The sequence below is a fragment of the Dromiciops gliroides genome, chromosome 3 (assembly GCF_019393635.1).
Source record: "Dromiciops gliroides isolate mDroGli1 chromosome 3, mDroGli1.pri, whole genome shotgun sequence".
Taxonomy (NCBI): Eukaryota; Metazoa; Chordata; class Mammalia; order Microbiotheria; family Microbiotheriidae; genus Dromiciops; species Dromiciops gliroides.
In genome coordinates, this window is record NC_057863.1 from 665,019,667 (window position 1) to 665,047,194 (window position 27,528).

Genomic DNA, 27,528 nt, shown 5'->3' on the forward strand with positions numbered 1-27,528 from the left:
AGAAAGGAGAATATATCAAATACTACCTGGAAAATGATCAAGAAAAGTTATTCACATCCAAGATATGGAGAGAACCAGCACTCACAGGGACCAGGAGCCATTGTGGATAGATGAGAACTAAGAGGCCAGGAAATTTTCCAAAGTCCTGACATGTGAAAACATGTTCCCAAGCAGTGATAAAAAGCTAAATCTTCCTAAATTACCCTAATAATCCTGACAGAAGAGCACACATTCAGACCACGTTATTTTTTTTAGGGCCGATTTTGGTTTAAATCAAATGAACTGGGGATTTATAATAGCTAATGGTAACGTTTTAATTCTATGGTCTAGTACTCTGCAATTAAAAAATTCATATAATATCTTTGTGAAAGATATGTAGTGCCAATCGATTCCCCTGTTATGTAAAAAATTTGTTTCCCCCTTTATCTAAGGACTTCTGCAGCTGTATTAGAAACTTATCAGATAACAAGCTAAAGTTAAAATATCCTGGCTTTTCCCTTTCCTTACAGCCAAATTTTCTGTCCCAAGGCTTTTGTGGCGTATAGATAAAGAACTTGGTGAATGCTGAGCGGGTGTGGCTGGTTCTCAATTTGGATAGCACAAGGAGGTATTCCAGGTTTCATGTAATAGATGATTAACCTTTAAGACTTCATGTGCGGGTTGGCTAGGTGGCACAGTGGATAAAGCACTGGCCCTGGATTCAGGAGTACCTGAGTTCAAATCAGGCCTCAGACACTTGACACTTACTAGCTGTGTGACCCTGGGCAAGTCACTTAACCCCCATTGCCCTGCAAAAAAAAAAAAAGACTTCATGTGGTGCTCAGGAGACTGCCTTTGATGCAAACATTTTTAATAAAATACTAACCAAAAAAATTACAGAAATATATCACAAAGATCATTCACTATGACAAGGTGAGATTTATACCAGGAATGCAGGGCTGGCTCAATATTAGGAAAACTATCAGTATAATTGGCCATATCAGTAACAAAAGTAACAGAAATAATATGATTATCTCAATAGATGTAGAAAAGGTTTTTGACAAAATACAGCACCCATTCCTATTAAAAACATTAGAGATGGGGCAGCTAAATGGCACTGTGGAAAAAGCACCGGCCCTGGATTCAGGAGGACCAGAATTCAAATCAGGCCTCAGACACTTGACACTTACTAGCTATGTGACCCTGGGCAAGTCACTTAACTCTCATTGCCCCACAAAACAAACAAACAAAAAAGAACCCACTAAAGGGCATAGGAATGAAAGGAGCTTGGTTTAAATGATAAGTACTATTTATCTGAAACCATTAGCAAGCATTATCTACAATGGAGATATCCTAAAAGCCTTTCCAATACAATCAGGAATGAAGCAAGGATGCCCATTTTCACCTCTGTTACTTAATATTGTATTAGAAATGTTACCTATAGCAGTAAGAGAAGAAAAAGAAATTGTAGGAATTAGAACAAGTCATCGGGAAACAAAACTATCGTTCTTTGCAGATGATACGATATTATACTTAGAAAATCTTAGAGAATCAACTAAAAAGCTACTTGAAATGAACAACTTGAGCAAAGTTGATAAAAAATAAACTGCCATAAATCACCATGTTTCTTAGCATGAAGCATAGGGGAGACTGTGAGAATTGGAATGATACCCCTTGCTGGAAGAGACATTGTGAGCTCTGGCCTGAAAAGAAAGCATGTGGGGCAGCTAGGTGGTGCAGTGGATAAAGCACTGGCCCTGGATTCAGGAGGACCTGAGTTCAAATCTGGCCTGAGACACTTAACACCAGCTGTGTGACTCTGGGCAAGTCACTTAACCCCAATTGCCTCACCAAAAAACAAACAAAAAAAAAGAAAGAAAGAAAGCATGTGACTTCAGCATCCAGGAGTGATGTCTGCCACCCATGGGTCCTGTCAATCATTGTTACCACCCAATTAACTTGGAGTTGTCTGTGTGGATGGCCCTGTTTCCTGTTTCACAGGAGGGTTCTGGGAGAAGCCCTGGGGCAAGAGAGGCCTTTTTTTCATTTTGGGACTGTGGCTTGGCTGGAGGAGAGATGCTGGGCTCTCTTAGATAGTTAGATGAAGTTTGCATTTTACCTCTCTCTCTTCACCAACTTCTAATGCACTTTAATAAATACTTAAAAGGCTAAACTCTTGCTAAAGCTTCCAATTTAAGGTGACCACTCATTGGATTTTAGACATCACAGACTCAAGATTTCTGCACCATGTTTTCCCAGCTTCCCAAATCAGAGACACCAGAATTTCCCTCCAAGGACCTAGAACAATACGAAGTTTTTGCATAGAAAGAACTTCATTCCCTTCCAGGAAAAAGAACTGAGTTCTTCACTTTGGTACTTCTATCTCTTTCACTGCCCATGGATTTCTTCTGTTTCTTTCCTCCATCTACCCAACCCATTCACTTCTGCCTTCAGGGCCTGACAGTCATGAGAAAAAATTAGTTTCCCCTGTTGGGCCACCCTAGCCTCTGTGCATTCTTTCTTTCCAGGTTTATGCTCCAGCCACACTGGCCTGCTCACTCTTCCCCTTCAGTGATAGTCAGTCTTCCTGCTTGGTGCCTCGATACAGGCTGTCGCTTGTGCCCAAGGTGCTGCCTACCTTCCCCTCCGCCTCTCAGAATCCCTAGCTCCCTTCTTGGCTCAGATCAGATGCTACTTCAGATGCTTTGGATAATCTCCCAGTTATTACTCTCCCCATCCCCCAGCTGATTACTCTGCATAGATGTCCCATTAACTGTATGTGTTCTAATGCCCCAAGGTGGATGTGAGCTCCTTAGGGGCAGAAATATTTTCACTTTCGCCCTTGTGTCCCTGGACTCAAGCACAATGACCTTCAGCATTGGAAGGATAGGAGGGTCTAGTACCTGTAAATTCACAAGTGTAGGGAACCTCCTTGCATGTTAAGTCTTTCCATTGGAACAAATAAAAAACAACTTGGCTGTCACTTCAAGACTGAGGGAGCCAATGAGTCCAGGAATATCATGGTAAAGAAACTTGGCCATTTTTATACAGTGAGCTTGTGTCTAATCAGGACTTGAACTATGTAACAATTGGAGTGACGCCACCTGCTGGAGAGTTACTGTAGGAAAGCTCTGCCATGAGGAGAAGGCATCTGACGGCAAGCCATGCAGCTTAGAAAGTTGGTGCCTTGGCGTTAGGAAGTGACGTTGTTCATGGGTTCTGTCTATCAAAGCTACCAGCCGATTAGCTTGGAGCTGTGTGTGCATGTGGATGGGAAGTTCCCAGTTCCACAGGAGGCTTGTGGGATGAAGAAGGGGCAAGGTTTGCTCTCTCTCTCTCTCTCTCTCTCTCTCTCTCTCTCTCTTTCTGGAGGACTTCAGTGGGGAGAGGAGCTGGAGACGCTGGCTCCCTGAGATAGACAGCTGAATCTAGAAGTCTTTCTCTCTCTCTTCACCAAATTCTTATGCTCCTTAATAAATGTGTAAAAAGTCTAAACTCTTGCTAAATCTTCTAATTTATTGGCGACCACTCGTTAGATTTTCGACAGTATAGCTAGAATTTTAGCCTCTTACAACTAAAACAGATTTCTCCAATTTCAGCCTTCTATCCATTCTACCAGAATGTCCTTCACCTTGCCCCAAATCGGTGCCTATTATAGTCAGCACACTGAATTCCTTTATATTTCCTTGGGCACCTCTACCTACTAAGATCTCTAAACCTTCATTGTCAGGTGCATGAACTGATGGGGGAAGGGGAGGTTGTGAGGTAGGGAAAGAAAGGGAATATCTTCTGGGAAACAGGTGTGTGACCTTGGGCAAGTCACTTAACCCCAATTGCCTCACCAAAAAAAAAAAATTAATGCAAGTCTTTCCAGGTTTTCCTAAAATCGTTGAGCTCATTATTTCTAATAGCACAGTAATATGCCACAACTTGTTCAGCCATTCCCCAATTATGGGCCTCCTTGCAATTTTCAGGTGTTTGCCACCACAATGAGAACTGCTGTAAACATATGAGAACATTTAGGTTCTTTTCCTTTTTCCATAAACATCTTCAGAAATAAACTAAATAGAGGTATTGTGGGGTCAAAAGTAATAATTCTTTGGGCATAATTTCAGCTTGCTCTTCACAAGACTTGAATGACTTCACCAGTTCCACCAATAACTAATTAGTGTTCCAGTTTTTTGACTTCCCCTCCAACATGTGTTACTCTCATTTCTGTCATTTTAGCCAATCGTTTAGGTATAGAATGATATGTCAAGGTTGTTTTAATGTGTACTGATCTCATTGATAATCATATAGAGTATTTTTTTCCTATGACTACAAATTATTTTGATTTCTTCATTAAAAAACTACCTGTTGGGGCGGCTAGGTGGCGCAGTGGATAAAGCACCGGCCCTGGATTCAGGAGTACCTGAGTTCAAATCCGGCCTCAGACACTTGACACTTAACTAGCTGTGTGACCCTGGGCAAGTCACTTAACCCCCATTGCCCCGCAAAAAAAAAAAAAAACCAACTACCTGTTAAGGGGCAGCTAGGTGGCGCAGTGGATAGAGCACTGGCCCTGGAGTCAGGAGTACCTGAGCTCAAATCCAGCCTCAGACACTTAACACTTACTAGCTGTGTGACCATGGGCAAGTCACTTAACCCCAATTGCCTCACTAAAAAAAAAAAAAATTGTAAAAAACTACCTGTTAGGGGCAGCTAGATGGCGCAGTGGTAAAGCACCGTTCCTGGATTCAGGAGTACCTGAGTTCAAATCAGACCTCAGACACTTGACACTTACTTGCTGTGTGACTCTGGGCAAGTCACTTAACCCTCAGTGCCCTGCAAAAAAAAAAATAAAAAAAAACACCAAACTACCTGCTGATATCATTTGACTATTTTTCAAATAGAGGATGACTTGTATTCTTTTTTTTTTAGCAGGCATAGTTCAGTTTATTCAATCAATGTATATTAAAAAAAAACATCTTATGTGGTTGCCACAGCAGCTGCCTGGGTCCTCTGGACAGACACCCGAGTGTGAGTCTTCACAAGATGGTCGGTAAATTCCTGACAGGGAGACTTAGTAAACCCAGTCTCCTTCCACGGGTCTGGGGTTAGGTAGCTGTCTGTTTTGGAGATGGCATCGAAGGTAGCTTTAGCAAAGTTGCCCAGAGTGGCAGTACAGCCCCTTGCAGAAGTGTGGCAGTCATCAATTCCAGCCGTCATCAGGAGTTTCTTAGGCACAGAAGCTGAGACAATGCCAGTATCTCGAGGGGCGGGGATCAGGCGCACCAAAACAGATCCACAGCGCCCAGTGACCTTGCAGGGCACTGTGTGAGGCTTGCCAGTCTTATTCCCCGAGTAGCGACGTCTCCCAGGAACGATGGACAGCTTGGCCAGAATGATAGCACCACGAATAGCTGAGGCTACTTCCTTGGAGCACTTGACACCCAAGCCAACATGGCCATTGTAGTCACCAATGGCCACAAAAGCCTTGAACCTGGTACGTTGTCCGGCTCTAGTTTGTTTCTGAACAGGCTTGATCTTCAGAACCTCATCCTTCAATGAAGACCCCAGGAAGAAATCTACGATCTCGGCTTCCTTCATAGGAAGGGAGAAAAGATAGATCTCCAAAGACTTGATCTTCATGTCCTTGACGAGGCGGCCCAGCTTGGTGACAGGAACCCACTCCTTATCCTCGGCCTTTCCTTCTCGGGCCTATATATTGACAAAGTTCTTTAGCTATGAAGCCTTTATCTAATCAAATGCCTATAATTTCCCCTAATTTTTGACTTTTCTTACATTCCTGGCTATATCTGTTTTATTTCTACAAAACTTTTTAATTTAATGTAATTGAAATGATCCATTTTGTATCTAACTTTTCTACCTCTTGTTTATTCATAAATTGTTCTCCTATGCATAAGTCTGATAAATAACTTATTCCATGTTCTTCTCTTTTTCTTGTAAAATCTCTCTTTATATCTAGGTCATGTCTCCAGTATGAATTTATGTTGGTCAATGGCGTAAGATATTGGTCTATGCCCTGTTTCTGCCATACTGCCTAAAGGTTTCCTAACAATTTTTACCCAATGATGAATTTCCAAGCCCTTCACAATCTCACTCTGGCTTTCCTTTCTGGACTGATTTACATCACAGCCTTCATGTGCTTTTTGTCCCAGTCCTAGTGGCCTATATGCAGTTTCCCATAGTGGGCATCCTCAGAGCCCATCCCAAGTGCTGGATCTGTCCTGGTACCAAAGGGAAGGGAATAACCAGTTCAACAATATCTCCTATTTGCCAGGCATTTTGCAAAGCACTTTACAAATATTCTGTCCTTTGATCCTCTTAATAATCCTTTGAGATAGGTATGACTATTTTGCAAATTTTACAGTTCAGCAAACTGAGGCAGACAGACAGAGGCTCACACACTTGCCCAAAGTTCTACAACTATTGAATGTTTGAAATGGGATTTGAAAACAGCTCTTCCATAGTCCAAGCCCAAGACTCTATGAACTCTATCACCACCTTATGGTGGTTACTAGTAACTTCACTTCCCTGGTTACTCAGGCTGAAACTATGGTACCATCTTTGAATGCCCCTCTATCTCCATGTCACATCAAGCAAAAAATCCTATTGATTTTCATTTCACTGATGTCCCCCTCTGTTGCTTCCTCTTCATTCTCACTATAATCACCCACATCCGAGCTCCCCATCCCTTTCATCTAGCTATTGTAAAAGTCTCCTAACAGCTCTCCTGGATTTCATTGTCTCATTTTTCAATCTGTGCTATCCATGACTTCAGAAGATTTTCTGAAAACACTTGGCATAATTCCTTCCTTTCAACAATTTTCAATGGATCCTTAATGGACGTATGATATCTAACTCCTAATCCAGTATTTAAGGCTTTGTACACTACATTCCCAGCAAACTTATTTACTTCTTGATTCAAAGGTTTGGTTCTAGACAAATCAACTCACTGTGCCCTCAGTAGACCTACTTACTGGCACAATAAGTGACTCACAATACTGCTGTTCTACCTGTTTCCCAGAAGATATTCCCTCTCCTTCCCTGGAAAGAAAGACTAGACAGAGGCTGATTGTGGCCCAAGAGGGGAAACTGTAATTTTTTCTCATGACTGTCAGACCCTAAAGGCAGAAGTGAATGGGTTGGACAGATGGGGGAAAGAAACAGAAGAAATCTATGGGCAGTGAAAAAGATAGGAGAAGTACCAAGAGTGAAGAACTCAGTTCTTTTTCCCAAAAGGGAACAAGGTTCTTTCTATGCAAAAACTACACATCGTTCTAGGTCCTTGAAAGGAAATTCTGGTGTCTCTGATTTGGAAAACTGGGATTCTCTTGGATCACTGTATTGCAGCAAAAGAGATATCATTCAGGAGGACTTAAAATTCTTTAGAAAAAATGGTAAAAATATTTTTAAAGGATGCTAAGTCAAAAAATGTTTACAGGGGGCAGCTAGGTGGTGCAGCAGATAAAACACTGGCCTTAGAGTCAGGAGGACCTGAGTTCAAAAATCCGGCCTCAGACACTTGACACTTACTAGCTGAGTGACCCTGGGCAAGTCACTTAACCCCCACTGTCCCGCAAAAAAAAAGTTTACAGAATATAAAGCAAAATATAAAGAAATAAAATAAAAATACTGCCCAGACATTCTGAACACAGTAGACACAGTTCATTTCAGAATATACATAATTCCTATAACAAAAAAAAAAAGAAAAGGCCATAGACTCGAAACATCAGAATAAATGCTAATTTTATGGAATAATTCCCCTGGGAAAAAAAGAAAAAAAAATTGCAAGTGACCAGCAGAAATACCATCAAATATGAAGAAAAGGAAACTTAAATAAACACAAAGTTATTCTGTAAATATTAGAATCCACAAGAGGGAATGCTATAATGTGTTCTAAAGGGGGAAAAAAAGGATACCAAGATAATCCCCAAGATGACCTACCCCACACATATGAGTCCAAGTATAAATGAAAAAAGATGGACACTCAATAAGAAAGGGGTATTCAAAACATTCCTAGAAAGAAAAGCAGACAGGCAAAAAAAATTTTTTTTCTCAAATTCCTGAAGCAACTGATGTATAGCACCCACAATCAAGGACAATTAAACTACCAAAATAATTGAGTAATGATTAAGAGGATTGTTTCTCAATGGACATGTGTAGATAAGGCTGAAAGTAAAAATTAAAAAAGTGATAGTGGGAGAAATAGGATTGAAAGTTCAGGAACTACTCATACCATCCTCTAGATGGCACCAAGAGTGATTTCGTGTGTGTGTGTGTGTGTGTGTGTGTGTGTGTGTGTAAATAAATTATAAAACATGAGGAATCACTAAAAAGTGAGGGAAAAAATCATAGAAAAGGATATATGATATATCCTAATCAAGTAAAAAGCTAACAAAGAAAGCAAATCTAATCCTATAGTTTTCTAGGAATAAGGCAACCTAGAGGATAATGGGTAAAGAGAAAATTTAGAAAAGGATAGAAAATGGGAGAAAAAAGGGAAAATCTTGTTTCACTGGTTAAATGTAGTATGGATGATTAATGCACCTCTGGAAGAAAGTATATACTGTTTTTTGCTTTAAACATAGTTTTTAACATTCACTTTTTTTTTCTGGCGAGGCAATTGGGGTTGACTTGCCCAGGGTCACACAGCTAGTAAGTGTTAAGTGTCTGAGGCCAGATTTGAACTCAGGCCCTCCTGACTCCAGGGCTGGTGCTCTATCCACTGTCCCACCTAGCTGCCCCATTAACATTCACTTTTACAAGACTATGAACTCCAAATTTTCTCCCTTTCTTCTATCCCATCTCTCCTAGATAATAAGTATTTAATATAAGTTATATGTATGCAATCAAGTAAATCATATTTCCATATTAGCCATGTTGTGAAAGAAAAAAAAACAGACCAAAAAAAATCAAAAAGGAAAGTGAAAATAGTCTGCTTTATTCTGCATTCAGACTCCATTCTTTTCCTGGATATGGAGGGCATTTTCCATCATGAGTCTTTTGAACTTGCTTTGGATTATTATATTTATTGCTGAGAAGAGTTATGTCAACCAAAGGTTGATCATCACAAAATGTTGCTGTTACTGTGTACAATGTTCTCCTGGCTCTGCTCACTTCACTCTATACCAGCTCATGAAAGTCTTTCCAGGTTTTTCTGAAATCCCCACATTCACCTTTTCTTATAGAACAGTAGAATTCAATTACTTTCATATGGCAGAGCCATTCCTCAGACGATGAACATCTCCTCAATTTACAATTCTTTGCCACCACAAAAAGAGCTACTAGAAACAATTTTGTACATGAAAGTTCTCTCCCTTATTTTATGATCTCTTTGGGATAGAGACAATGCAGTGCGATTGCTGGATCAAAAAAAAAAAGATACTATTTGACTGTTGATAAGGGATCTCATGTAAGAAAGACTGAGAACTTATACTGGTTATTATGTTCTGGGATTTGCTGCTTACAGAGGACACTCATCCTAGTTGAGGGGAAGGGAAATCAGAGCTGGGAGCAATTGAGACTCAGAAGAGTTGAAGAGCATGGACCTAGGGAAGAGGTTTCAATGAAAATGGGAAAGATGATCAATAAGGATAAAGCAAGATCTAGCAGCTTCTACATTAAAGGACCGGAGGGCATGGAATATGATATTCCAGAGGGCAAAGGAACTGGGACTACAGCCAAAAATCATGTACCCAGCAAAACTAAGCATCATCTTTCAGAGGAAAACGTGGAATTTCAATGAGAAAGAAGACTTTCAGACATTTGTTATGAAAAGACCTGAACTGAATAGAAAATTTGACTTTCTTTTTTTTTTTTTTTAGTGAGGCAATTGGGGTTAAGTGACTTGTCCAGGGTCACACAGCTAGTAAGTGTTAAGTGTCTGAGGCCGGATTTGAACTCAGGTACTCCTGACTCCAGGGCCGGTGCTCTATCCACTGCGCCACCTAGCTGCCCCAGAAAATTTGACTTTCAAATTCAGGACCCTGGAGAAGCATAAAAAGATAAACAGGAGAAAGACTTCATGAGGGATATTAAAAGATCAAACTGTTTATATTCCTACATGGGAAGATAATACCTCACAAGAACTCATAAGAACTATCTCAGTAAGGAATTAACAGAGGACACAGGTCTGAACTGAATTCAAAGGGATGTTATCTGTAAAGCATTTCTTTTGTTCTTTGTGTGGTGTCTTATGTCTGGGGCCGGATTTGGGCCTCCTGGGTCCAGGGCTGGTGCATTGTCCACTGTGCCACCTAACTAACCCATAATGACATCTTTAAAATAGGGTTGAGGTGTAGGAGAAATAGACTGGGGGAGGGGGAAGGGGAGAGATGGTCTAGGGAGAGGTTGTTCACATGAAGGAAACAAGAAAAAAGCTTATGGAGGGGAGGGGAAGAAGGGGAAGGAATTGGGGAGTGAGTGAACCTTAATATCATCAGAATTGACTCAAAGAAGGACTAACATACATACTCAAGTGGGCATAGTAATATATTTTTGCCCTGAGGGAGGGGAGGGAGATAAAGGTGGGGGAGAGGGGAAGGGCAGATTCGGGGAGAGAGTAGTAAAAAGCAAAATACTTTCGAGGAAGGTAAAGATGTTCTGCATAGAGGCACAAGTATGACATATTGAATTGCTTGATTTCATAGGGAGGGTTGAGGAGAGAGGGAGGAAGAAAATTTGGAACACAGAATTAGCTCAAAGACCTTAAATGCATCAGAGTTGACTCATGGAGGGAATAACATTCGCACCCAGTTGGGAGGAGTAATCTATTTAACCCTACAGGAAAGTATGAGGGGAAGAGGATAAGGAAGGGTGAAAAAAAAAGGGAGTGCAGAGTAGGGGAGGGGACAGTCAGAAGTAAAACACTTTTGAGGAGGAATAGTTTAAAAGAAGATAGAAAATAGAGTAAATATCATGGGAAGGGAATAGGATGGAGGGAAATAGTTATGATGATTGAATATAATGACAAAACATATGGTACCTACTTTGCTGGGCTAATATGAAGAAAATTCTTTGTCAAGTTTAAGGCACTTTATTTAGGTTATGTTGAACAGGATACTATCAGAAAAACCTGGAAAGACCAACATGAACTGAAGTAGAGTGAAATGTACTGTATACAAAATAACAGCAATAGTGTAAGATGATCTTCTGGGAAGCATGTGGTTATTTTCAGCAAGGCAATGATCCAATGTAACCCTGAAGGACTTATGAAAATGGCAACCCATCTATAGAGAAAGAAGTATTAGTATCTGAAAATAGATGGAAACACATTAAAATTTTTTTTTTTTATTGAGGCGATTAGGGTTGAGTGACTTGCCCAGGGTCACACAGCTAGTGAGTGTTGAGTGTCTGAGGCTGGATTTGAGCTCAGGTAGTCCTGGTTCCAGGGCCGGTGCTCTATCCACTTCACCACCTAGCTGCCCCTGGAAACACATTTAAAAAAAAATTTTTTTTTCTCTTTGACAATTCCTCAATCTTAAGTTTTGGGTTTTTTTTTTTTTTTACTGTATTCTCTCACAACCTAGCTAATGGGGGAATGTTTTCCGTGACTACTCATGTATAACTTATTTTGAAATGCTTGAGTTCTAGTGGGTGGGGGGTGGGAATGGAGGAGGAAGAGAAGTTGGAACACAAATTTTTAAAAAATTGATGTTAAAATTTGTTTTTACATAAATTTTGGAAAATAAAATTCTATTCAATAAAAAAAGTTTAAAAAATTAACATGTCATTGGGGCAAGAATAAAATATTATTATTATTTTAAATTAATAAATTTTTTTAAAAGACTGATAATGGACATCCTTGTTTCACCCCTGATGTTATTGGGAAGGCCTCTAACTCATCTCCATTACGTACAATGCTTGCTGATGGTTTTAGGTAGATACTGCTTATTTTAAGGAAAGCTCCACCTATTCCTAAGCTTTCTACTGCATTTATTAGGAGTGGGTGCTGTATTTTGTCAAAAGCTTTCTCTGCATCTATTAAGATAATCATATGATTTTTTTTTTGGCAGGGCAATGAGGGTTAAGTGATTTGCCAGGGTCACAGTTAGCAAGTGTCAATTCTCTAAGGCCATATTTGAACTCAGGTCCTTCTGAATCCAGGGCCAGTGCCCTATGCACTGTACCACCTAGCTGCCGCTGATAATCATATGATTTTGGTCAGTTTTCTTATTGATGCGGTGGATTATGTCGATAGTTTTCCTGATGTTGAACCAGCCCTGCATTCCTGGTATAAATCCCAGCTGGTCATAATATATTATCTTGGTGATCACTTGCTGTCATCTCCTTGCTAATATCTTATTTAAAATTTTTGGGTTCAAGTTCCAGGCCCACAATTGGCAACATGGCTAAACAAACCAAGAAGGTCAGAATTGTTGGTAAATATGGAACATGTTATGGTGCATCCCTCAGAAAAATGGTGAAGAAGAGGGGCAGCTAGGTGGTGCAGTGGATAAAGCACTGGCCCTGGATTCAGGAGTACCTGAGTTCAAATCTGGTCTCAGATACTTGACACTAGCTGTGTGACCCTGGGCAAGTCACTTAACCCCCATTGCCCTGCAAAAAAAAAAAAAGAAAAAGAAAGAAAAATGGTGAAGAAAATTGAAATTATACCTGCTTCTTCTGTGGCAAGACCAAAATGAAGAGACGGGCTGTGGGTATCTGGCATTGTGGATCCTGTATGAAAACAGTAGTTGGTGGTTCATGAACCTACAATACCACCTCTGCAGTTACAAGCAAATCTGCCATCAGAAGATTGAAGGAATTGAAAGACCAGTAAAATCTCCCCATCAAATATCTGTAGCCAAAGAGTTCCAGGGGACCCATGATGGAATCTCCAAATCCAGGGGAAAAAAAAAAAAAGAACTGTGGAGTAGAGATGCTGAATGAACCATACTATTTCTTTTGCTTTTGGTGCTGTTGTTTTTCTATTTTGAGGTTTTCCCTCATTGCTCTGATTCTTCTCTTATAACATGACTAATGCAGAAATGTTTAATGTTATTATATATATATATATATATATATAAAACCTATATCAGATTACCTGCTGTCTAGGGGAGGGAGAAAAATCTGAAATTGGAAAGCTTGTATAAACAAATGTTGAGAACTATTTTGACATGTAACTGGAAAAAAATAAAATACTTTTATCAGAAAAAAAAATTTCTGTAGCCCATAGTCCAACAATAAATGGGTTAATTTATGAAATAAAAAAAATCACTTTGGTTTTTAAAAAAATAAAATAAAAGTTTTTGCATCAATATTCATTAGGGAAATTGGTATATACTTTTCTTTCTGTTTTGGCTCTGCCTGGTTTTGGTATCAACACTGTATTTGTGTCATAAAAGGAATTTGCTAGCATTCCTGCACCTATTTTTCCAAATAATTTGTATAATATTGGAATTAATTGTTCTTTAAATGTTTGGTATAATTCACTTGTAAACCCATTTGCCCCTGGAGACTTTTTCTTAGGGAGTTCATTAATGGCTTCTTCAATTTCTTTTTCTAATATGGGCTTATTTAAGGATTTTATTTCCTCCTTAGTTAACCTGGGCAATTTCTATTTTTGTAAATATTTATCCACTTCATTTAGATTCACAAATTTATTCACATATAGTTGGGCAAAATAATTCCTAATTATTGCTTCAATTTCCATTTCATTGGTGGAGAAATCACCCCTTTTATTTTTACTTTATTTTTTGCAGGGCAATGAGGGTTAAGTGACCTGCCCAGGGTCACACAGCTAGTAAGTATCAAGTGTCTGGGGTTGGATTTGAAATCAGGTCCTCCTGAATCCGGAGCCAGTGCTCTCTCTATCCACTATGCCACCTAGCTGCACCACCCCTTTTATTTTTGATACTGGTAATTTGGTTTTCTTTTTTTTTTAAATCAAATTAACCAATGGTTTATCTATTTTATTGGGTTTTTCATAAAAACAATTCTTGGTTTTATTGACTAATTCTAATTTTTCTTGCTTTGAATTTTTATTAATTTCTCCTTTACTTTTCAGGATTTCTAATTTAGTATTTCATTGGGGATTTTTAATTTGTTCTTTTTCTAGCTTTTTAAGTTTCATGCCCAATTCATTGATCTCCTCCTTCTATTTTTTATTGATGTAAGTATTTAGAGATATAAAATTTCCCCTAAGCACTGCTTTGGCTGCATCCCATAAGTTCTGGTATGTTGTCTCATTGTCATTCTCTTGGATGAAGTTATTGTTTCTATGATTTGTTGTTTAACCCACTTATTCTTTAGGAGGAGATTGTTTAGTTTCCAATTAACTTTCAGTCTACCCTTCCATGGCTCTTTATTACATGTAATTTTTATTGCATCATGATATGAGGTTTTTGTGCCCTTATATACATGGTCAATTTTTTAGTATGTGCCATGTACCACTGAGAAAAAGGTATATTCTTTTCTATCCCCAGTTTTCTCCAGATATCTATCATATTTAACTTTTCTAATATTCTATTCACCTCTTTAACTTCTTTTTTTTGTTTTGTTAGATTTATCTAATACTGAGAGGGGAAGTTTCAGATCCACCACTAGTAGTTTTTTTTTTGTTTTTGTTTTTAGTGAGGCAATTGGGGTTAAGTGACTTGCCCAGGGTCACACAGACCACTAGTATAGTCTTACTGTATATTTCTTCTTGTAACTCATTTAACTTCTCCCCAAATTCTTGATATAATCCAAATTCTTAATTTGGATTCTATACCACTTGGTGCATATATGTTGAGTCTTGATATTACTTCATTACCTATCATAACTTGTAGCAAGGTATACTTTCCTTCTTTATTTCTTGTAATCAGATCTATCTTTGCTTTTGCATTGTCTGAGATAAGAATTGCTTCCCTTGCCTTCTTGGCTTCCATCAGAGTTCACCTCAATAACCACCTTCCCATAGAGGTTTTTCCATATCTCCTACATCATTACTGCCTTCTCTTCATCATTATTTCCCATTGGTGCCATATACATTGGGTATGCACCTAACTGTCTTCCTTTGTCTCCATTAGAATGTAGCCTCTGCCAGAGGATACAAGTGCTATTTTCTTTCTATCCCCAGCTTAGCACAGGGTCTTGCACATTGCAATCTCTTTATTAATAATGCTTATTGACTCAATACATTTATAGGTTTTTATAAACAGGATAAAATTTGTGATGTTTAATGCACCTTCATTCCAGTATCAATGTTGTTGTCTACTTATCACCCTCCCGGAGACAAATGCCCTTGAACATATTAGTTAAATCTTTTCTCCACAGGGAATCCTCTGAGATAAAGTAAGATATGTCAGACTAAAATCCTTCCCACAAGGGGTTCATATAGAGCTGCTCATAAAAATAAATTCTCTAATTTTGAGCAACCTCTAAAAGACAAGTAGACACCTTTCCTCATTTATAATAGGGATAAGATTTCTATATAATATGAATTCTAAGGTGGGAAATAAGAGATGATTATTGCCTGAAGGTTTTACCACATTGATTATATTCCTAAGGTTTCTCTCCAGTGTGGATTCTCTGATGCTTAGAAAGACTGGAGCTCACTGTGAAAGTTTTTCCACACTGATTACATTCATAAGGTTTCTCTCCAGTGTGGATTCTCTGATGTCGAACAAGATGGGAGCTGTATGTGAAAGACTTTCCACACTGATTACATTCATAAGGTTTCTCTCCAGTGTGGATTCTTTGATGTGCAGCAAGACTGGCGCTCACTGTAAAAGTCTTTCCACACTGATTACATTCATAAGGTTTCTCTCCAGTGTGGATTCTCTGATGTGTAGCAAGACTAGAGCTCCTTCTAAAAGCCTTTCCACATTGATTACATTCATAAGGTTTCTCTCCAGTGTGGATTTTCTGATGTATAGCAAGACTAGAGCTCCTTCTGAAAGCCTTTCCACATTGATTACATTCATAAGGTTTCTCTCCAGTGTGGATTTTCTGATGTGCAACAAGACCAGAGCTCTGTGTGAAAGTCTTTCCACACTGAATACATTCATAAGGTTTCTCTCCACTGTGGATTCTCTGATGTCTCACAAGACCAGAGCTCTGTGTGAAAGGCTTTCCACACTGATTACATTCATAAGGTTTCTCTCCAGTGTGGATTCTCTGATGTGTAGCAAGACTAGAGCTCCCTGTGAAAGACTTTCCACATTGATTACATTCATAAGGTTTCTCTCCAGTGTGGATTCTCTTATGCTTAGCAAGACTGGAATGCCGTGCAAAAGCCTTTCCACACCGAACACAATCATAAAATTTCTCCCCAGTGTGGATTTTCTGATGTGCATCAAGATGGGAGCTCATTGTGAAAGTCTTTCCACACTGAATACATTCATGAGGTTTCTCTACACTGGGGATTCTCTGATGTGCAGCAACTTTAGAATTTCTTGTATAAACCTTTCCACACTGATGACATATATATGGATTCTCTCCAGTGTGGATTCTCTGACGTGCAACAAGACTGGATCTCCCTGTGGAAGTCTTTCCACATTGATAACATTTATAAAACTTTTTTCCAATGTGAATCTTCTGATGCCTAATAAGATTTAAGTTGCAACCAAAAGCATTTCCACAGGGATGACATGCATATCTTTTCATTTCATGACGTAAACTAGGACGGCAAGGAAGAGATGAGTGATGGGATGTGATTTTTTCATATTCCTTATATTCAACAGGCTCCTTTCTAATGCGAGATTTCTGAAGAGTAATGAGCTTGGAGTTCTGATTGAAGGCTTTCCTACCTCTTTTACTTCCATAAAGCATTTCTCCAATAGAACTTTTCTGATTTCTAATGACATTAGAATTCAAATTCATGGCCATTTCCAGATGACTCCCTCGATACATCTGCATTTCAAGAGATTTCTCCTGAGCCTTAAAAGCCTCCAGTTGTTTAGGAAAGCATTTATTATTACCTTCACCATCCTGAAAAAAGTCATTCCATGAGGTCATTCTCTTACTGTTATTTTCAACTTTAGACTGTATGAATCTCTTTCCAATTTCACCAAACTCACAGATTCTTTTAGGATTTTTATCCACCTTGGTATTAGAGTCACAGATTTCTCTCAAACTGAAGGTACAAGCACCATCACTCTCAAATCTATGCTGGCCAAATTCTTCCATAGAAATTGTAGTCATTGTAGTCACCATGGTAGGCATATCCTTCACTTCAAACCTGGTCTCTACACCTGAAGAAAACAATAAGGTATTAACGGAAAGACACGATAATCCTAAATACAGGTTATTTTTTTTTTTCTGGTGGAACAATGTAAACTGATTTGTATTCTGTTTCTACAGTCAAAATGAAGAATTTTCCAATCAAAGTAGGCAGAATCAATCTTTGGAAATACCTGCAAGATGTCTTATTTTATTTTGTCAATAGAAATTTCTTTTTTTTACTAAATCACTCTTGGTGTAGTTGTGAACTAATCTAACCATTCTGGAGAGCAAACTGGAACTATGTCCAAAGGATTATAAAACTCTGCATACCCTTTCATCCAAAAGTACCATTGCTAGGTTTATATCCCGAAGACATCCCCCAAAAGAAAAAAAAGAACTATTTGTTGTTTGTTTTTGTTGTTGTTGGCAGGGCAATGAGGGTTAAGTGACTTGCCCAGGGTCACACAGCTAGTAAGTGTCAGGTGTCTGAGGACAGATATGAACTTAGGTCCTACTGAATCCAGGGCCAGTGCTTTATCCACTGTACCACCTAGCTGCATTGGAAAAAGAATTATTTGTACGAAAATATTTATAGCAGCTCTTTGGCTGGTGGCTAAGAATTGGAATTAAGAGTTATGCCCATCAATTGGGCAATGACTAAACAAGCTGTGGTATATGATTTAAAAAAAATTTTTTTTTTTTTTGGCTGGGCAATGAGGATTAAGTGACTTGCCCAGGGTCACACAGCTAGTTAGTACCAAATGTCTGAGGCCGGATTTGAACTCAGGCCCTGCTGAATCCAGAGCCAGTGCTTATCCACCTAGCTGCCCCGTGGTATATGATTTTAATGGAATGTTATTGAATTAAAAGAAATCACAAGCAAGATGATTTCAGAAAGGCCTTGAAAGACTTATATGAACTGAAGAGCAGAACCAGGAGAACGTTGTGTACAGCGACAGTGATAATATTTGATGAAGAGCTGTGAATGACTTAATATTCTCAACAATACAATGATCCAAAATGATTCCAAAGAATAATAATGAAGCACACCATTCACCTCCAAAGCCAGAACTGATATTGATTGAACACAAACTGAAGCATGTTATTTTTAACTTTTTTTTCTTTTGAGTTTTCCTATACAAAATGACTAATACAGTAATGTTTTACATAATTGAACATATATAACACATATATGATTGCTTTCTGCCTCTGGGAACGGGTAGAGAAGGAGTAGGGAGGGAGGGATGGACTTTGGAATTCAAAATTTAAAATAAAAATAATTATCAAAAATTATTTATTGGCACCTTAGGCAGTAAAGAATTGCCAAGGTTTACTTCCAATATATATCCCCGTATACCGATTTCCAACCATCATGGTTAGGCATAAAATGATGTTATTTAAAAGAAAAAGACCTTTGTTTGGTATCAATTCTTCAAGTCTCTCACCAATCCACTTAATTCCCCACCCAGGTGTCAAATTCGTCTACTATAGGGCACTTCTGATGATGTCACTGCCCACTCAATAAGCATCCTTCCTACTGACTCCCTATTAATAGGATCAGATTTAAATCCTCTGCTTGGCTGTTAAAGCCCTTTCCCATCACCCCCTCTCCTATTTTCCCAGTCTTGTTTCACCTTCCTTTCCCTCCACATGAGTGAGAATCAGTGGCACAGGTTTCTTTCGTGACCACTCACATCTCCTGACTCCATGTTCCTTGCCCCTTGTGCTTGCTCTGGCTTCCCTGAAGTCCCACCTAAAACTCCTCCTTCTCATATTATCAAAGTTTTATCCCTGCTCAGGAATTGAAAGGCCAAGCTGCTTGACTTTTCCCCCTGTATTATACATGAGAAAATTGGGGCTCAGAGGATCAGTTGCTTGCCCAGGATCCCACTGCTGAAATGAGTCTAAAAACAATTTCCAAGCCAGCCCTTCCTGCCCACAAGTCCAGCACTCCCTTCAGCCCAACACTTAGAGACCTGTCATGGTAACAGCCCTCAAACACCTGCTTTTATGTCACTCACCTGGACAGAAGCCCCTTGGACCTTCCTGGAAAGGGGAGCTCAGATCTTCTCTAGAGACTGGAATTCCTGGGAATATAGAATTAGGAAGTGATGAGGATGGAGAAAGAGAATTTACTCCTCTTTAGGGAAAGGAGACATGCAACAGTGACAGAATGGTTCCCAGGCTGTCTCAAGGATGGTTCCTTAGGTATTAACTGTTGGGATCTTTGGAGGCAGGTTGAGATCACACAGCCCATTTGGAATCAGAAAACTTCCCCTTTATTCACCTCTTTCCCAGAAGGATGGGCACACTGCCTAGCCTATTACCTAGAAATTGGAGGCTGCTGGTAAGGCAGTGGTAAAAGCCGTGTGCCTGGAGTCAGAGAGACCAGTTCAAACCAGTGTCAGACACATTCTAGCTGTGTCCTCCTGGGGAAGTTGTGTAACCTCTGTTTGCCTCAGTTCACTCACCTATGAAATGGGGATAAAAATACTACCAAACTCAGAAGGATGTTGTGAAGATCAAATGATAATAGGTATAATGCAGTTAGTCCAGTGATGGATATAAAGTAGGTATATGTAAATGTTTATTCCATTCTCTTCCCTCCTGTACTGGAATTCAAGGGACCAAAGAAAGAAGAATGAGGATAAATGTGCTATGCCTAGCAGGATGAAGAGTAATGACCTATGTCATGAAGAAAAAGAAACTGTGAAGTCTTCAAGCCATAGGGAAAAAGGTTCATTGAGAGAGGATACCTGCCTCACAATTAAGCCTGTCTCCAGTCTAGGACCCAAAAAACTCCAAGTAGTGTCATTTGGCTATTCTTATACCCCAACAGGACTGTAAAGTATTTATCCTGTACTATTTTAGACATACAACATAATCAAAATGGGGCAAATGGGGCATTTCTGCAAGACAAACAGACTCAAAGTGATGCATATTAGTGCACATCTTGTAAAAAGAGCCACAAAACATATGCAAAGTAGGGCTTCCACAACGGAAGTATGTGGTTGATTATGTGGTCCTACCAACTAGCTAGATGACTGTTTCTGATAGGTCTCTAGCTCAGGAATTACTATTCTTTCTTTCTTTCTTTTTTTTTTTTTAGTGAGGCAGTTGGGGTTAAGTGACTTGCCCAGGGTCACACAGCTAGTAAGTGTTATGTGTCTGAGGCCTGATTTGAACTCAGGCAATCCTGACTCCAGGGCCAGTGCTCTATCCACTGCGCCACCTAGCAGCCCCAGGAATTACTACTCTTGATAGCTGACCTCAAAAGTTTGTGGATTTAGCTAATAATTATGTGGTTGCAGAAATATTTCAATGTAGTATGTGTATAGCCTTACTAACATCTATCTTACCTAATCCATTATTATAGACTTAATCTACTAATAAAATATCTAGATATATTAAATCACATTTTTAGTTAAGATACTGAGTATTACCATAATAAAATCACTAAAATCTAAAGGGTGGAGAAAATCTCACTCACACCTACCATGTTAGTAGCTCAGAGTCACCAGGGGCAAAGGTCCTTACCCACAGAGAGCAGGGTCTGGACATTCTCCAGCATGACCTCCTTGTACAGCTCTCTCTGAGAATGGTCCAAGAGGCGCCACTCCTCCTGGGTGAAATCCACAGCCACATCCTTGAATGTCACCAACTCCTGAGCCATCAAAAGCCACATGATTTAGAGATGAAAAAAGACTTCAGTATTCATCTTGTTCATCCCTCACCAACTTAAAGGAAGACACTGAAGCACAGAAGGGATGTGGCCCAAAACTCCAACAGTTGAAACCATATCCAAGAAGAACCCAATGGAATATTGAGAAAAGCATTTTGTATGTGAAGTGAGAATTATGTTAGAAAAATAAAACTTGGAGAAATGTATTTCTGTGAAATGTTTCTCCTCATAGGCTCAGGGAGAAGTGCTCAATGAATGAAGTATAAGAGTCTATGGGGCAGCTAGGAGGCACAGTGGATAGAGCACCAGCCTCAGAATAGAAAGCCAGTAACCTGGCCCCTATCCCACAGAACAACAAGCTTCCAACAGTCACCACTGTGTCCCCTGAGCAGACCTCAACTTTCTAAGTTTAAAAACAGGCTACAATATGAGTAAGAAACAAAAAAAGACCCTTACAAGTGATAGCTTCTATGGTGAAAGGGAAGACCAAAATACAAACTCAGATGAGTTTGTAAAAATGCCTACAAGTGAAGCCTCAAGTGGGAACATGACCTGGTCTCAAGACTAAAATGCCTTCTTGGAAGAGCTCAAAAAGGCTTTTAAAAATCAAATAAGAGGGGGCAGCTAGGTGGCGCAGTGGATAAAGCACTGGCACTGGATTCAGGAGGAACTGAATTCAAATTCGGCCTCAGACACGTGACACTTACTAGCTGTGTGACCCTGGGCAAGTCACTTAACCCTCATTGCCCCGCAAAAAAAAAAAAAATCAAATAAGAGACGTATAAGAAAAAATAGGAAAAGAAATAAGAGAAATGATAGTTACACTGAAAAAAGAAGCACAAAAATTGACTAAACAAAACAATTCCTTAAAAACACACAATTGGCCAAACGGAAGAAAAAGTTGGCCAAATGGAAAAGGGGGAGCAAAAGCTTACTGAAGGGGGCAGCTAAGTGGCACAGTGGATAGAGAACCAACCCTGAAGTCAGGAGTACCTGAGTTCAAATCTGGCCTCAGACACTTAACACTTAGTTGCTGTGTGACCCTGGGCAAGTCACTTAACCCCAATTGACTCACTTAAAAAAAAAAAAAAAGCTGGGGCAGCTAAGTGGCACAGTGGATAGAGAATCAACCCTGGAGTCAGGAGTACCCGAGTTCAAAAATCCGGCCTCAGACACTTAACACTTACTAGCTGTGTGACCCTGGGCAAGTCACTTAACCCCAATTGCCTCACTAAAAAAAAAAAAAAAAAAGCTTACTGAAGAAAATAATACCTTAAAAATTAACATTGGGCTGATGGAAGCTAATGACTCCATGAGACCACCAAGAACCTGTCGAGCAGAATCAAATGATTGAAAAAATAGAAGAAAATGTGAAATACCTCACTGGAAAAAAAAAAAAAAACTGACCTGGAAAATAGATCCAGTAGAGGTAATCTGAGAATTTTTGGACTACCTGAAAGCTATGACCAAGAAAAGAGTCTAGAAACCATATTCCAAGAAATTATCAAGGAGAACTGACCTGATATTGTTGAACCAGAGAAAATGATCATTGAAAGACTCCATCAGGGGCAGCGAGGTAGCACAGTGGATAAAGCACCTGCCCTGGACCCAGGAGGACCTGAGCCCAAATCCGTCCTCAGACACAAGACACTCACCGGTGATGTGACCCTGGGTGTACCACCCACCTCTGACTAACCCATTAAATTTTCTATTCAATCTTTTCATGATGAATACTTGATGGTCCTCTTTTTCATCGAAGTCCTATTTCCCCCCCCCAAACAATTACACACAGTTTTACTGGGTAGATGTTTTTTGTTTGTAATCCCAATTTGTTTGCCCTCCAGAATATCATATTCCATTCCCTCTGATCCTTTAAAGTAGAAGCCACAGGGGCAGCTAAGTGGCACAGTAGATAAAAGCACTAACCTTGGATTCAGGAGGACCTGAGTCCAAATCTAGCCTCAGACACTTGACTCTTAACTAGCTGTGTGACCCTGGGCAAGTCACTTAACCCTCATTGCCCTGCCCAAATAAATAAATAAATAAAATAAATAGATAAAGTAGAAGCTGGTAAATATTGTCCTATGCTGACTGTGGCTCCACAGTACTTGAATTGTTTCTTTCTGGATGCCTGCATTATTTTGTCCTTGACCTGGGAGCTCTGGAATTTGGCTATAATATTCCTGGAAGTTTTCATTTTGGGATGTCTTTCAGGAGGTGATCAGTGGATTCTTTCAATTTCTATTTACCTTCTGTTTCTAGAATATTGGGGCAATTTTCTCTGACAATCTCTTGGAAGATGATATCTAAACTCTTATTTTGATCATGGTTTTCAGGTAGTCCAATAATTTTCAAATTATCTCTGCTGGATCTATTTCCCAGGTCAGCTGTTTTTCCTAGGGGATATTTCACATTGCCCTCTTTTTTTTTTTTATTCATTTGGATTTGCTTTATTGTGTCTTGGTTTCTCATAGTCACTAGCTTCCATTTGTTCAATCCTAATTCTTAGGCAACTATTTTCCTCAGAGAACATTTGTATCTCATTCCCCTGACACTGTGACTTTCCAGTGGCTGTCTCTCATGCCTGCACTGGCCTCCCTCCTCACCTGGGCTTCCAGATGTTGTGGAAGAAGGGAACCCCAACCCCAAGGAATCCTTAAAACTTTCCCAAAGTAAAAGAACCTCTGCCTCCCATCTCAGGAATGTGATGGGGCTGAGCACAAAGACCTGGGTACACAAGGAACAAAGATGATATAATGGTAAGGATGGGTGCTCTTCCTACCCAGGCACTCCTTCCCAGTTGTTTCTCTCCCAGCTGCTTTGCACACAGCTTTTGTAACCATGCAAAAGACTAGGTTTTTTCTTTCTCAGGGAGACAGTTTTTCCAGTGATTCTGTCTGTTGGCCATATACTCCTGTCTCCCTAATACAACTCTTCATTTTACAAGATTGGCGGGGCAACTAGGTGGCACAGTGGATAGAGCACTGGCCCCAGATTCAGGAGGACCTGAGTTCAAATCCAGCCTCAGACACTTGACATTTACTAGCTGTGTGACCTTGGGCAAGTCACTTAACCCAAACTGCCTCAACCCCCCCAAAAAAATAAATAAAAGATTTGTGCTGAGCTTCCAATTCCTGGCTGAGCTAGTCATGCTCAAGCCACAGCACAAGTTTCACAGACAGGTAAAAAGGTAGCTGCGCATTTGGCTCTTGGATTCCGCAGGTGGGATGATACACTGTGCTTTCTCCTGTCAGGAGCCTCAGTCTCAGTGGGCAGCCCCCACTGTCTGAGGTCTGAATAGCCAGGCTACTGCCAGATTCTCTTCTCTTCAGTCAAAAAATGACCTAAATTGAGACATGCTCAGGTCTTTGTCAGCACCCACTTGGAGTCAGGTGTGGTCATCTCTCCCTGAGGTCTAAGCCCAACCCACCAAGATAAGGGACAAGAAGAAAGCATTCCCTGTGACCCTCCCCCCTAGGATGTATCCTTAAAAAATTGGACTTGGGTGCTATGGATGATTTTCTATTGCAACACAAGATTCATGATGAGCTTCAAATTCTTTGGGTGAGCTAGCCCCCAGATCCAGGACACAAGTCCCCCCAACACTGGCTTCCTTCACATCACAGTAAAATCCTCACCTTTTGAAACGAGCTTTTCCTGGTCCCTGACACTGCTAGGGCCTTCTCTCTGAGGGGGCCTCCCATGCATACTGCACAGAGGTTGTGTGGACCCAGCTGCAGCCACGTTATCTCCCAATTAGATAGTAAGTTCCTTGAGGGCAAGGTCTGTTATTTTTTTAAACCTTCCTTTGCATCCCCAGTAGGTTGGCACAGTGCTTGGCACAGAGGAACCACTATCTCAATACTCACTGACTTCACCTAAGAAATGACAAATGAGAGAGATTCAGAGAGACCAGGGAAGACTGGGGTGGCCTGAGGCAGAAGGAAATGAGCAGAACCAGGAGGACAATGTCTGCTCTGCTGACAGCCCTGCAGAGGACAATGTACATGTAACAGGATAAAGCTTCCTGGGCTCTGCTGGATTCCACCTTTGCTGATGCTGGTCAGGTCTGTGGATGGGCTGCACTCACCTGGGATGAGGGTCTCTGGGTCCCAGGGGCCATTCTCTCTGGCTCCATTGTCTCTCCTCAGAATAGCCCTTGGTTGTCTGAAAGCTGACCTGGGGAGGGAGAAGGATCTCAGAGTGGGGAGTCATTGTACCTGCCTTTTCTTCCAAGGGTGGACAGTGGCCTGCCTAGAATTACAGAGCTTGAAGTCTCAGAGCACTTACAAAGACTCTGCCCTCAGGGGAGAGACTCTAACCAGAACAGAAGGGCAGCAGGGAGGGTCAAGGTTGGAAGGGATCTTGGTCTGAACAAGAAGGGGACTTGCACCCTCTTTAATTCCTTTCATTGTGCTCCTCCCCCATCCTGCTGCAGAGACTCGGGGGCAGAAGGGCCTGGGGACCCCAGAAGGGGGGAGACCAGGCTGAGCTACAATCACCCCAGGCCCAGAACTCTACCTCCATCTGACACTATGGGTGAGATATGTGGGTCAGGCAACTCACCCCATGGTATAACTGGGGATGGCACCCTAGGACCTCTGGGATATGACAGGGCTCCTTTCCAAGTAGCAAGGGACACCCCCAGAGCTAGGCCTGGGAGGGAGGTTTGCTCCTGGCCAGTCAAGAGGACACTGACCAAGAAGTCAGAATGGGAGAGATAGGGGGCTTGGTGAATAGAGCACTGACCTTCCTCACTTAAATCTAATCATTGTAGATCATAACATCTCTCATGATCCTCTCTGAGAAGATAGGACCAACAACAACAGATGGGGAAGATGAGGCCCAGTGGAAAGGGCAGACAGAAGAAGCAGGATGTGGAGAGAGATCTCAGCTTAAAGATAAGACAAAGATCTCAGATCAAAGGGCTTCTGCCTCCAGCCAAGCTGCTCTGGGCACATCCTCCTAGTTCCAGGAGCCCAGCCCTGCCCAGGCCTCCAGCTCCCAGAATGACCTCTCTCCTCCCCTTCCAAACTCCCAGCTTCCCAAACTTGACCCCAGGGACAGAATTCCCCCAAGGCCACCCCCTACCTGGCTGCTCAGTTCTGAGGCCTCTCCTCTGCCATTGATTTACCACCTCTGCCCCTCCCTTACCTGCTCTGGGACCCCAATCTCCTCAGCAGAAATTCCTGCCCTGCCAGCTCTTCCCCCACCACACCCATCTTCGTCCTGGGTCTCCCAGCCATTCCCCTCCCCTGAAGCCCCCCTTTCTTCTCTGTAGTCTGGGCTCCAGACTTGCCCACCCTTCCTTAACTCTCCTCCAAACTGAAAACATTCTCCCCCTTGGCCCATCCCCACTCTTGACCTTCCATACCCCAGTCCTCACACTGAGGGAGCGTTTCCTTCTGTCTTGTTTTTCTTCCCTCAGAGATGTTCTCTCACAGGAAGACAGCTGGATCCTAAGGGGGAGCTGAGGCCAGGGCACCTGGGTGCCAGGGCATAGGTCACAGCACATGTGATAACCTTTCTCTATCTACTTACACACACCTTCACATCTCCCTCTAAGTCTAGCGGTGTGGCTGTTTCCTGATTCAGCCACTGGAATCCCTCCCCTGGGAGGTCTCACTAGTTCCCTCTTCACCCCTCAAAACTGAGGTTCTAGGGGAAGTGGAGAGGGGCAGAAAGAAGGACAGGTTGGTCGTGGGGCACAAGAATGCCAGGAAACCAGGGTGGAGGCCACAGAGGGACAGAAAGTGGGATTCCTGGGCTGGGGAGCTCAAAACCCCAGCACAGAATCATTAACAAAAGTAAAGACAGTCCCCACCCTCCTGGATCTCACCATGCAATGGGTGGTCAGGGAGGGCTCAATTCCTGAAAAAGTTACTGGGCTGTGGAATGGGCCTTAGAGACTGGATTAACATTCTGGTCCTGGGGCAGAGGGGGAGATCCCCTTGGTTCTTGTGCCCTCACCTGGGGAGGAAAGGGAAACTGGGAGGGGGGGAATGAAAATAAAGGCAAATGAAGGAGAATGCACACATACACAGATCCACTTCCATATCTGCTTGGCTTGGGGGTAAAGCCTACTGCTCAGCTGAGAATGAAGAGCTTCTCAAGGGAACTCCAGGACTCTAAGAGGGATGGCATTCTGAGGATGGGCACAGCAGCACAAAGACAAGGCCTGGGGAAGGAGGATCTCAAGGAGGAGAAGCCAAAAGGCCAGTTTGGCGGCTCAGGGCTGGGTGAAGAGGACTGTGTGTGACCCCCTGGGATGGCAGCTGGGCCAGGTTGTGAAGAGCTTTCAAATAGCAACCAGAGGCATCCAGAATTGCTCATCTATATCATCGGAGCCCCTGGAGTGGAAGAGATAAGGGGAGGACTGAAATTTAGGCCTGGAGGGCTCCATCACCTTCAGCTAGGTTTCCCCCCCCCAAAATCCAATAGAGTTAGGAAAGTCAATCCAGTTAAGTTCCTGGATAGGACCTGTGTGTGGAGGTGGCTCATATGGGGAGTTTTGTTTACTTGCCCCAGAAAAGAGAATTTTTCCTGCAGTCAGTATTCCAAGGTGGTTCAGGAAAATAGTGGAGGGGAGGGCTACAGAGAGGACTTGGAGGAAAAATGAAAGGGACAAATAGGCAGTGAAACTGTAATACTTGGAGATAAACAAGAGGCCACTATCAGACAGAAATTAAAAGGACAAACAAGAAGACTGAGCA

The 27,528-nt window shown here is 41.2% G+C and overlaps 3 protein-coding genes across 3 annotated transcripts; all 3 read right to left on the reverse strand.

Moving 5' to 3' along the window:
* Positions 1 to 4,943: 4,943 nt before the first annotated feature.
* On the reverse strand, positions 4,944 to 6,661 carry LOC122748433 (40S ribosomal protein S2-like). The gene is made up of 2 exons (XM_043994066.1): positions 6,647 to 6,661; positions 4,944 to 5,679 (listed from the first exon to the last, which is right to left on the reverse strand). Exons 1-2 carry the CDS (start codon positions 6,659 to 6,661, stop codon positions 4,948 to 4,950), a joined length of 747 nt encoding a protein of 248 aa, XP_043850001.1. The 3' UTR covers positions 4,944 to 4,947.
* An 8,494-nt stretch (positions 6,662 to 15,155) lies between these two features.
* Positions 15,156 to 16,288, reverse strand: LOC122751873 (zinc finger protein 2 homolog). Its single transcript, XM_043999103.1, has one exon. The coding sequence runs from the start codon at positions 16,279 to 16,281 to the stop codon at positions 15,472 to 15,474; it is 810 nt and encodes a 269-aa protein (XP_043855038.1). The 5' UTR covers positions 16,282 to 16,288; the 3' UTR covers positions 15,156 to 15,471.
* A 34-nt stretch (positions 16,289 to 16,322) lies between these two features.
* On the reverse strand, positions 16,323 to 24,984 carry LOC122748434 (zinc finger protein 570-like). Its single transcript, XM_043994067.1, has 5 exons — positions 24,906 to 24,984; positions 20,671 to 20,797; positions 19,155 to 19,220; positions 16,385 to 17,162; positions 16,323 to 16,338 (listed from the first exon to the last, which is right to left on the reverse strand). Exons 1-5 carry the CDS (start codon positions 24,951 to 24,953, stop codon positions 16,323 to 16,325), a joined length of 1,035 nt encoding a protein of 344 aa, XP_043850002.1. The 5' UTR covers positions 24,954 to 24,984.
* Between the last annotated feature and the right edge of the window lie 2,544 nt (positions 24,985 to 27,528).